The following is a 12,666-nucleotide window of genomic DNA, read 5'->3' on the forward strand; positions in this document are numbered from 1 at the left end:
TTCTTTTACCATTTTTGTTTGCTGTAGGTGACCTTGGGTATTTGGAAAGGTGCTATTAAATAAAATGCATTGTTTATTATTGTTGTTATTATATACACTTCACTGCAACTGTATTAAAAGTGATTTTTTCTTTGTGTTTGTTTAACTAACATTAAAAGGGTCATCAGATGCCCATTTTCCACAAGTTGATATGATTCTTTAGGGTCTTAATGAAAAGTCTATAATATGCTTTGGTTAAAAATTCTTGATGGTTTTGTAAAACAACACCCTTTTTACCTTGTCAAAATGAGCTCTGCAAAAATCATCTCATTCTGAGCGGATTACTCCTTTAAATGCCAATGAGCTCTGCTCGCCCCGCCCCTCTCTTCTCTCTGTGGAGTGACAAGCCTGTTTACTTTAGCCGCGTTTAGCCGTGTTTAGCCGCTAAACTTGTTAACTAGCACATTATTAGGAAAGGCAATCGCAAAGATTCATAAAAAAAAAAACCTTATACTCACTTCTGCTGTAAGTGAAGCTGGATCACGACAAACATAGACGGATATACGTAGATCGGGTCATCGGGAGGTGCATTCCCTTCACAAACAAACGTAATCCACTGCATCTTCAGTGGCTCAGATGTCAGGAGTAAATGACGACCACTACGTTCATTATTACATCCAGCCACACCGACAGGCATCTGAGAATGAAAAAGGGGCAATATGTTGTTTTTGACAATATTAGACGCTTAAGAAAACTTTTAAGAAGGATTTTTAGTATGTGCATGCTTCAGGTGTATGTGCTCCGAAAAAAGCATGTGTCAGAACAGCACCTGAATGAAATGTTTTACTGGCAAGGCTTTAAAACTCATGCAAATTATGTACTTTTGTGATTGTGAATAAGTGCAGTGTCCAGTGAGCATAACTCTACCAAAGAGTTAACATTTGATGTGAATGTATGTAGTGTAGGCATGGGATGATAACCGGTTTCAAGGTTTACCGCGGTTTGAAAAAGTCACGGTTTCAAAACCGCAAACAAAAAAAGTTATACCGTTCCTACGATATGTGCATTTTTTGTCGTCAAAGTGAAAGCGCAGGACTCCCTACTAGGTTGTGTGTGTGCGTACCTGCAGCGAAAACCGGTTAGTGCTGGCAGGCGCGTCAGTGAGACTCAGCAGTAAAGTTCAGGATGGCGAAGGAGGTGAACCCCCACAACTTTTCTCCCCGTCAAAAAAGACCAAGTCAACGGAGTGGAAATTTTTTGTGTACCGCAAAAATTCTGATGGCCACGGCTTGGAAGAGGAGGGTCAACCGACATGCAAATCATGTTTAAAAAGAGTCGCTGCTAAAGGAGGCAATACATCAAATTAGGGATGCTCATATTAACCGGTTAGCCGTTAACCGACGGAAAGAATTTTGACCGATTAATACAATCAGTTAAACGGTTTAAAAGGTCTTTTTCCCTAGTAATTGATCAAAATACTTTAAAACGTTTGCTGGATGATTAAAATAAAATACACTTGCATTTTTGAGAGAGAGGGAAAAAAAAGATAGATCGTCTAGGCCTATAAGTCGCATTTTATTATTACATTCTGAAGCCGACGCGAAATGTTTACAAACACTATAAACATAGGCTAGGCTATTTTAGTTTCCCCTCACTCTATAAAAATTCTTCAATTTAACAATATTCAGGAAAGAACAAGGATGTAAAATATAAGGAGCTAGAATATATAAACGACAAGCCAAAATAAATTCATTAGGGCTAAAGTAAAACTGAAACTAATGTCGGGTCTCTCATTCGACACAAATCCAAATGTTTCTGTATATGAGATGTATTTGAATGCCAAAATATTATTTATTACATAAACCTGGTTTTGTACTTCACTTGCATTCCAGTATCCACATAAAACAAGTGGTTTGGCATAATATTACTTAAGTGTGTTGATAACGATTAAGCAGTGTGATTTTTTTCCATATGTTTGGCTGACTGTATTTTATTATGATAATGGAAAGGCTTTTCCTTCTAACAGTGGTAATGACTCCTTCTAGTCATACAGATAATCGAAACTGTAAAACTGGTTGCGTTTGTTTGTGTACATTTACAATTAAAACAAAACTTTGTGCTTTTGCAAAATAAAGAAAAAATAGGATGATGCTTTTTAGCCGTCTTCCTTTCGCGCAGCACAAAAATGAACCAAAAACTCCTTATACTATAGCTACTTGTTGCACCATCCAGCACTCTTCGCTAAATACAAGGTGAGTTGTTAACTTAAAGCTGTCTTGAAATGAACTTTTGCAAACATCTAAGTTACCAAGTCAGATAACACGGCTAATTAATAAACATTAGCTAACATCAACTAATTTCCTCTTGCACGTTACTTTACAGAGTGGGGAATAGCAGACTATATGTACTAACGTTACGTTTCTGTGATTGAACATTAGTACAACAATGTGTCTTTGAGTGTTCGTGAACTGATGAGACTATGTGTGTGTGTGTGTGTGCCCGCGCGCGCAGTACACTCGCACTCTCTGCCTTAATATGCATCAACACTGAAATTAAAATTTATTTTAGAGCATTATTTTGATATTTTTAGCAGTACTATTTGTTTTTACACACACAAAAAATTAAATAATGTAATTAGTTGTTTTTGTTAAATCTAGTATATAACTAAATTACCACATCACATCTATTTTTAAAAGTACACTGATTAAAAGATGAAGTGAAAACCGTGATACCGTGAAACCGTGATATTTTTATCCAAGGTTATCATACCGTCAGAATCTTATACCGGCCCATGCCTAATGTAGTGTTAAAGCATGATACTACAATATTTCTTCAAAAGCAGATTGTGGAGACATTTTTGTCTTGTGGAGACAAGATTTCAAAGCTTTACAAAAAGTGCTTTAAAAACCTTTGAGGTTGTCTTTGTTTTTTGTTTGCGAAATATTTAGGCGTCAACTCTTCTACGTGACACAGTTGTACCTACAGAAGTCCTGTTTGTTGTATTCCGGCTCAATCTCAAACTGACCACAATCTTTCCACATTCTCAGAATTTATTTATACATTCCCATATGTCAGAGTTTTCTCTACTGTGTGAGCAACCTTAAAAGATGAAATAAAATGTGCACTCTATTTTATATGTTTAGTGATCCAAAACGTAAAAAGATGTAATAACATTATAATTGTTTGTGTTTCTTGGTTTCTTTCAGAATGACCATGTGCTGGACTGGTGTGAAGACCACAGGAGATGTTCACAGGTAAAATCTGCTTTTAGATTAATGAGCTTGACATTATTCATTGAGCTCACAGCTTCTCACACTGCCTCAGCGCTGCTAAATAAAACTCTGTTCAAATGTAATTTCCTTTTATTACAAGGAAATGGCCAAAGGTTAATGCCTTTATACAAACCACATGCCCTGTACCTACACTAAACCTCTCTCATGTCTAATGGCTTCTGGAAACCCAACATAAACAGCACTGAGAGCCGCTGTTGTACCCAGGGCAATTTCTGGCCTTATTACAACTCATTCCTTCCAACAGATTACAGTCATTTAAGGTTGTAGTACTTTATGGGAGAAAAAGAAATAGCATTTTAATATTTTGGCGCTCATCACACTTCCATTTTATGAACATACATTGAATTGATGATATTTAATATGTTACTGAGCAGGAATAGAAAAAAATTAATCTTTCATCAAAATATAATAACTTGCTCCATTTTAGAAACATATTTTTAGCTTACATCACTAAGTTGATTTATTTTGTAATTCCATCCCCACCAACCATCTGTCAGATCACTTTTACTATCCAGTTCCCAGTGGATAAAATCACCAACACATTACAAAAGTAATGGGTTGTGAACATGTTTCATGTTGACTTTAAGAGCAAGTTTGTTTTTCCTAATTGGTTTGCCCTATGGGAAATAAATAAGGACAGGTTAGGAGTAATGCAATAAGCATTTACAACACACCTCTCCTTCCACTTGAGTCCATTTGCAAGGACGCGTTTACCTCAAGAGCTCCCTGGATTCAGATTACTTTAAGGAAATATGCAACCGACTCATGGGAATTTTTTTTTTTTGCAGAACTCCAAGAACTTACCTTCACATATATATACAAATTTTAATTATATGGGCAATATTATCAATTTATTTCTTATGTTTGCGCAGTCTATTGCACAATACTATGTTATGACAACAATTTACAATTTTATAAACACATATGTGACCTTGGACCACAAAACCAGTCGTAAGTAGCACAGGTATATTTGTAGCAATAGCCAAAAATACATTGTATGCGTCAAAATGATCAATTTTTCTTTTATGCCAAAAATCATTAGGATATTAAGTAAAGATCATGTTCCATGAAGATATTTTGTAAAATTCCTATTATAAATATACCAAAACTTTGATTAGTAATATGCATTGCTAAGAACTTCATTTGGACAACTTTAAAGGTGATTTTTCGCAACCTCAGATTCCAGACACTTGTATAAATATATAAAATATATATAAGATATATATAAGGATATACATGTATCTCGGCCAAATATTGTCCAATCCTAACAAAGCATACATCAATGGAAAGCTTATTTATTCAGCTCATTTATTTAGATGATGAAAAATTTACCCTTATGACTGGCTTTGTGGTCCAGGGTCGCATATATGGCTCTTATGATGCAGTAAACTTGCTAGGTAGCTCACCTGGTGCAAATGCATTTTTATGTCACATTTACTTTTGTTAACACTCAGTTAATTTTGAGGTAGGGTTTAGTGTAGGTGCTACAGCTCACTGGACATTTCGTCTTGAAAGTATTGCAAAATATGCAAGAAGTGTTGCCACATGTGCATTTTTTCAGTGAGTATGGGTTGGAATTAGTAGCAATTTTACTGTTAACCCAGATGATCCAGTAGCGTTTTTTAACCTTTTAAAATGAATTTGCATTGCAAGGTCTTTCAAATGCCGCATACCACAGTTTAACTCGAACCGCCCTAGTTGTGGTTTAATATAAGCTCTCGAAAACAGGGCCAGATCAGAGGAACTGAGACTGAAGCAGACCATGAAGAATACCCAAGACTGAGTTTTTTTAGGTATAGTGATATGCACCCATAATTGCCCTTCGATAAGCTAGTAAACATGGTTAGCTCGTTAATGGTAATTGCCTGAACCCAGACATCTCTGGCTGCCGTCCGCCAATCACCAACCGCCACCGCTCACCCTGAGGGTCAGAGCTTTAAAATCCCTGAATGAAAAAGAGCAAAAACATTCCTCGTGAAAGCCGTATTTCTCACACCAAGCGTTTAAGCCGTCCTAATTGCTTTCAGATGGAAGTAATCCACCGTCAGCCCTTCCAATAACAGGTAAAGTAAATGTTGTGCTTCTTATGAAAATAAGCTGTGTTCACATCCTCCTGGGCTGAGCTGCGTCTCTAAAAGAGCACTTGAAATTAGCTCCTGTTTATTCGTTTAAAGCCCAGGCCAGGAAGACATCGTTTTTTTCTGTTTTCTTGTAATGTCTTGTTTGCTTGCAAAGGACTTTCTACGTCTCAAGTTTTTTGTTTGTATATTTTGAGTGCATGATCAGTTGATCTGCTAAACTGAATACAACGCAGATCTTTTACAAAATATATGTTTTACTCAAATGTGTGCTCGTATTATACCTACTTTAAATACAAACAATAAGAATGTAATCATTCAGTCTACTGTTTATGTGCTTATAGTACTTGTATACCTTATAGAAGATTAGACTTTGTGAATCAGACAAGCTATTTTGCTTCGTCTTCTTTCAGACTAGTGGAAAGAAAACATACAAAATACACATTTGAGTGTTTATTTTATTACAGTTTAAACTATATGCATCTGTAGTTGTCACTTATACAGTACATATATTTACAGGCTGCCTCTCAAAATTATTTTCTCATGCACTTCAGTAGCACTTACACACACCAAACTGTCCAGTTTTATTTCCTCTTTAGGTTTTCACAGAGGGTTTTGTTCATATATCATTCACCTGATTTGTATCCTAAAACATGGTTAGTTTTTTCTTACTGTTAACAGTATTTTCTGACATATGGAATGATAAAAAGAGATATTGAGAATCCCCTCGATATGTCAACAAAATAAAAAACCTTGGCTTGTTCCAGTATTCAGATTTTTGTTCTCTGATTTTGAATTTAATTATTCACATGTGGTGTCTTGCCTTAAGTTCAATTAAATGAACTTGGAGTATACTTCTTGCTTGAAAGGAATATCTCCAAATACACAATCTACAGCTAAACAGATCAGGGCGTCACCCCAGCACTTGTCCAGTCTTATCCATCAGGCTTGACCCAGGGTTCACTGTGGAAACACACGCATTTTACTACGCCTCTGGAACGGGATTAACCCTGCTGAAGCCACTCTCTCTTTTCTTAAGTAAAGCTTAGAAGCAGATGGAGGCCTGTGCCCTATTGGGGTTGACCCGGGCTGGGCTGGGGCGCAAGCTTTGGGCTCTGATCAGCAGGTGAGCCGAACGTCTGGAGGGTCATGAGGGGCAGCACAAGAGGGTCAGTCTGTGTGTGGCCAGCTGAGCTGCTGTTCAGTCTCTGAAGGGCACTGACGGCCACTGCTGACTCAGCAAGTTCCCTCTTTAAGGGGCGTATTGTTTTGAGATTTTGGGAGCTCATTACATTTAACAGTTCCTGGAAGTTTCACAGAAGGACTTATTCCAGCTTTGTTTGGCAACTGTGATTTTGGAGGTTTAAAATGAGTCTCATTAGGTATCTGAAAGCAGTGATATTATAGTTTGTTTCTCATGCTGATAAATCAGCCTCTTATCACAAAATACTGGCGGTTCCAGAGTGCTCTTGTCGGGTTTGCCAGATCTGCGTTACCAAAGTAGCCCAATGTCAATTAAAACTAGCCAAAAACTAGTCCACTGTTGTATATTACACACAATTTCAACTTGAAAATCACTGAACAGTAGTAATCATAAACACAGTTGTTGTTATAAATCATCTTTCATCAAGGTTAACAGATGGTGAACAAAATTTCACATTTGAGGGTGATAATACAAGCATTTTGTAAAGTAACTATTTACAGTTTACAGTCGACTATTTCAAGGTATTCCAGTCACACTTTATTGTAAGGTCCAATTCTCACTATTAAAAAAACAATAACTATGACTTTTGCTTCAATACACTCCCAGTTTGCTGCTTATTATTAGTTAGTAAGGTAGTTGTTACATTCAGGTATTGGGTAAGATTAGGGATGTGAAATATGGTCATGTAGAATAAATCTGACCATGGACCACAAAACCAGTTATAAGTGTCAATTTATCGAAATTGAGATTTATACATCATCTGAAAGCTGAAAAAAATAAACTTTCCATTGATGTGTGGTTTAATAGGACAATATTTGGCCGAGATACAACAATCTGAAAATCTGGAATGTGACAAAGCAAAAAAATAAAAATAAATAAAATATTGAGAAAATCGCCTTTAAAGTTGTCTAAATGAAGTTCTTAGCAATGCATATTACTAATCAAAAATTAAGTTTTGATATATTTACGGTAAAAAATTTACAAAATATCTTCATGTAACATGATCTCAACTTAATATCCTAATGATTTTTGGCATAAAAGAAAAATCGATCATTTTGACCCATACAATGTATTTTGGCTATTGCTACAAATATACCCGTGATACTTAAGACTGGTTTTGTGGTCCTGGGTCACAAATGCTTTGTAAGTACTAATAAACAGCCAATATGTTAATAAGCACTAGTTAATAGTAAAAATTGGTCCTTATACTGAAGTGTTATCGATATTCCTAGTATGTTTTTAATGCTTAAGATATATATTTTTGGTAACACTTTAGCGACCAGTTCTCGCTGTTAATTAGTTGCTTATTAGCATATAGCATAATGGTTGTTTATTAGTACTTATATTAATGTTTAATTCTGCATGACCATATTTTAGATCCGTTAACCCTACCCCATACCTAAACTTAACTAATACTAACTATTAATAAGCAGCAAATTAGGAGTTTAATGAGACAAAAGTTGTAGATAATAGTTAGTTAATAGTGAGAATAGTGAGAAAATAAAGTGTGACCCTTTTTTTAATAACTAGTAACAATACTGGAGAGACCCATCAATCTGTTACCAGTGTCCCTCCACAAAAATCATGTTATTCTGTTTTATTAGCTAGCACAGTTTTACCATTGGTAAATTATACATTGGGTAAAGTGAAATATTTCAATACAAGCATTTCTGTCAAATATAATTATGCAATCTGTTAAATCAATCAACCCACGGCCACAGATAAAAAGCAGCCCTAATTAGCTGATGTGGCAACTCTAATTTTTGTAAAATTTAATTTGCGCCACTAAAATGTAAATTAGATGTTTTTGCGATAGAATAAAATGATGAGAACAACTGTAACACTTTACAATAAGGTGTCATTTGTTAACATTAGTTAATGTAATAACTAACATGATCGAACAATGAACAATACATTTATTACACTATTTGTTAATGTTAGTTATTCGTTCATGTTAGTTCATGTTAGCTCACAGTGCATTAACTAATGTTAACAGACACAACTTGTTATTTAAATACTGCATGGGTAAATGCTGAAAATAACATTAAGTAAGATTAATAAATGCTGAGAAGTATTGTTCGTTTTTATTTCATGTTAACTAATTTAGTTAACTTAATGTTAACTAATGAAACGTATTGTAAAGTGTTACCAAAAAAGCAATATAAAAATGTGTGGTAACACTTTAGTTGTTTTGAGCTGTTTCAGTTGATACAATTGTTGTTTAGAGTTAATTCTAAACATCAAAACAAGTCACAGACTAGTAAAGTGGAAAACAGTTGAAGAACACAAATCTTAGTAATGACATAAACTTTTGCAATTAAATACAATCCAAAAACATCTAATTCATTCTGCTGGACGCTCGCCATCAAATGCGACATCGTTAGCTAAGTTGCTCATTCTAAATGGCCTAAAAGTTTTTTTCTACATCCAGAAAAGTTTGTCTGCCAACATGGATTTCGTATTTTAACAGCGATAAAGTACTTGTAGTGTTACATGGCTTGCAAGATGTGATTGAAGTATTGTGACAGCTTTACTGTCAATGATTTTTTCCAGAAGCTTAAATACATCAATTTTGTAACATTAAACCCCAGTTCAAACAGCTCCACGCTTAAAGCGCTCGACGCATTCTTATTCAAAGCACCAAATAATGGCACCAGCATGAAATCAACTGTGGTTTTCACCTAAAGCATACATTTAGCTTCAAAACCACAGAGAGTCTCAAAGCCAACATTAGAGTTCCTAAAGTAAACCATGGTTGGTTACCATTTACATATCTGAAATATGCTCTGTTACCTTTAACGGCACGTAAAATAGTTTATGATGACGGATTCATTCAAACCATATGAGTCGAAACTGCTGCGCGTAGACGACTCCTCCTCGCCGCCGCAGAGAGTTTCTGCAGGCTGGTGAACTCCGTGGCCTCGTGTCGTCGTTTCTCCTCCACCCTAAGCAACATGTTTGCTGCAAGCGTGTTGCGTGTGGCCTGCAGACACCTGAAATGCAATGGCAACTCAATGGATTGCAGACATTCGGAACACCCAGGTTGTTCCCAGAATGCACCAGCGCAGATTGTGTGCTGATTTAAAGTGCAGCGAGCAGCGGATGTTTTCCAGTTCATTTGCTGCCCCGTGTGACACCTTTAATGACCGGCCCGTCCTGCGTTCGTCAAGGAGGCTGATGTTTCGCTACGAAGGCGTTTGCTCGTTTTCTAGAGAGCTCTCGGGATTCAGAAACGCTCTTAGTCTGAATTAAAGATGTTTCTGCACATATGGTTTTTGTCATAGTGCATTCGGAGCCCGTGAGAATGTACATGTCAGGACACTAAATCAGAACATGCAGCCTTGCTTTCGAATCATGAACAGGCGAAATGAGAACGCTGAAAGGTCAAGAAAAGACCTCAGGACAGAGTCTTTCAAAATCAAGTCTAAGATGATTTGTGTTTCGGTAGGGGGTGGTGTGGATGTTTGTCATCAGCTTCCATATGGATAAGCCATTTGACTTACTCTTGACATTGAGAAATGAACGGACTTCCACTCTTTCTCGTGCTACATCTTCTAATGTTTCAGTTTTCACGTCTGGCATTTGAAGGTTCACCGGAGGTGAGGCCGGGAACACAGGCTACCGTTCCATTTTCTTTTGGCCTCTTGCAGCGAGCACAGCTTTCTCCCATTTGTTGCCATCTTGTTCTGCACGGATTTCAAAAGGTCTCGGAGGGTCTGTGCTGCTTCTCAGAAAGATTTTCTGAATTTGTTCCACCACGTCACAGACCCCTTTAAAGCTCCTTTGGTTTATGATGACATACATTTAGAAGAAATGCTTTTCTGATCAGAAAGTAAGGTTTTCATTTGTTAACGTAAGTTAACTAGATTAGTTAGCAATGGAAATGCTTTATTAATCTTATATTCTTCAGACAAAAGTTTTTTATTGGCATCTATGGTTCATGACCTTTAACATTCATGGAAACTTTCCATTGCACTGAAGTTCTTTATAGTGAAATAAGGCTCTTTAAATACCTAAGCAAGGGTTAACATTTTTGTAATACAAGTTTTCTAAAATGTTATGCTTAAATATGCTAATGAGGCATTGTTTATTGAAATATGTGCTAATTTGCATACATTTCTAGTACAAAAATCTAAACACTGGATGAAGTCAGTTTCTTTTTTTTTTTTATATATATATATTTTTATATTTTATTCTTTTTCATATTAGAGTCAATTTTTTTTACAGAGGGAATTTTGGGTATCTCATTTTGTCATAATTCAGCAAATACTTATGGAAAACAGCCTTTAAAAATATGTACTGTTATGGAAATCTATTGACACAAATAGATAAAGTGCTAAAAAAACAAAAAGCCCAAAATCTCAAACTTGACAGGTGTATGAAAAAACTGTGTTTTTGCCTGCAGTTTCTCCCCTTATGAACTGTTCACTAAAACATTCATAGGGGAACCCAAAAATTGTTCTTCTTTAAAAACACAACTTTAGGGACTGACAGTAATAAAAAAGCTCATGGACAGGACAACACACTCAGTAAGGAAAACGAAAAAAACTTAATGTCATTATCTGTCAGAAATGTTGCTATCAAAAACAGTAGCATTTAACCCCTGGCCCTTTGTTTTAGAACCTGGTGTGTTTCCCCCATTAGCTCAGTTTCTTTTGGGCATATGTGAACACAGCAATTGCACTCTGGTCCACGCCAAAACAATCTGTCTGAGATCGCCTGAACGAGGTTGTCTCGGCTCGACTGAACTCTGGAGCGGTGCAGTTGTAGTGAGAAAGCAATCTGAACCAACAGACCAACGAACCAGACTATATCACAATGCATAATGGGTAATTACAGTTCTGTGAAAAGCAGTAGCTTTGCTGTTTTGTTAATACCTCTTAAAATGAACCTGTGAATGTCAGTGGGTGAGCACATCTTCGCCATTCAAAATCAAAGCACACCTTTTCATCGTATAATGCCGTCTTATTGCTCTCTTTATTGGTGCATTTTAAAAATGTTTTCCCAACTGGACTCCTGCTCAAAAATAGAAATTGATATAACGGCAACTACAAAAAAAACAACAATTGAGGTTTGTTGGGTACTTTGACCAATGAGAGGACAGTTTAGTCACGTGTGACTAGTCACGTGACAAAATATTAACATATTTGGTCTGTTTAGAAACTTTCTTGTGTGAAAGCGAACTGCACCAAGAATAAAAAAGCAACATTGTAATCATTTTATTCCCTGTTTCAGAAGCAGTTGATCTACAGGTGTGAAAGCACCATAACACTAGAACACCGATCTGTAGAATAAGTAGGTTACATAATTAAATGAAATATGCAAACAGTAGCCATGAAAAAAGTCTATGCTACAGGCTATTTCATTCAGCATATTAGTTAAATTTACATGTTATCATGGCCATTCATTAAAGGATAACTCCACTTCCAGAACAACAATTTACAAATAATGTACTCACCCCCTCGTCATCCAAGATGTTCATGTCTTTCTTTCTTCAGTCGTAAAAAAAATTATGTTTTTTGATGGAAACATTTCTGCATTTTTTTCCATATAATGGACTGATATGGTGCCCCGATTTTGAACTTCCAAAATGCAGTTTAAATGCAGTTTATAAATACAATTTATATACTTTTTAATGTCAAACGCTCGTCTTGTCTTGCTCTGCCTGGATTGTTTTTGTTCCGGTTCATGACAGTTAGTGTATGACGAAAAACTCCCATCTCATGTTCTCCCTCAACTTCAAAGTCATCCTATATCGCTGTTTTAGCTTTTTTGTTAAGGGTATTTGATCTTCTTTGCATGTTCATTTTACAAAGACTGTGTAGGTACTTCTGCAGCGATGTAGGATGATTTTGAAATGACTTTTGAAGTTGATGGAGAAAATACGATTGGAGTTTTTCGACATACCCTAACTGTCTTGAGCCAGAATACACAGAGTTCAGGAAGAGAAAAACAAGATGAGTGTTTGAGATTAAAAAGTATTTAAATTGTATTTTTTTTTAATGAAAAAAAAAACGATTATTTCAAGCCGCATTTAAACTTTTGGAAGTTCAAACTCGGGGCACCATATCAGTCCATTATATGGAGAAAAATGCTGAAATGTTTTCCTCAA

General features: G+C 36.0%; 1 protein-coding gene across 3 annotated transcripts in view; it reads left to right on the forward strand.

Moving 5' to 3' along the window:
- The window catches only part of anos1b (anosmin 1b), an 82,231-nt gene that overhangs the window by 15,982 nt on the left and 53,583 nt on the right, over window positions 1-12,666 (forward strand). For all 3 annotated transcript variants that reach the window (XM_051094170.1, XM_051094172.1, XM_051094171.1), the window contains exon 2: window positions 3,186-3,233. In XM_051094170.1, the coding sequence (XP_050950127.1) occupies window positions 3,186-3,233 (48 nt within the window). The remainder of the gene's footprint in view (window positions 1-3,185; window positions 3,234-12,666) is intronic.

This window comes from Labeo rohita, chromosome 22 (assembly GCF_022985175.1).
Source record: "Labeo rohita strain BAU-BD-2019 chromosome 22, IGBB_LRoh.1.0, whole genome shotgun sequence".
In the NCBI taxonomy this organism is placed as follows: Eukaryota; Metazoa; Chordata; class Actinopteri; order Cypriniformes; family Cyprinidae; genus Labeo; species Labeo rohita.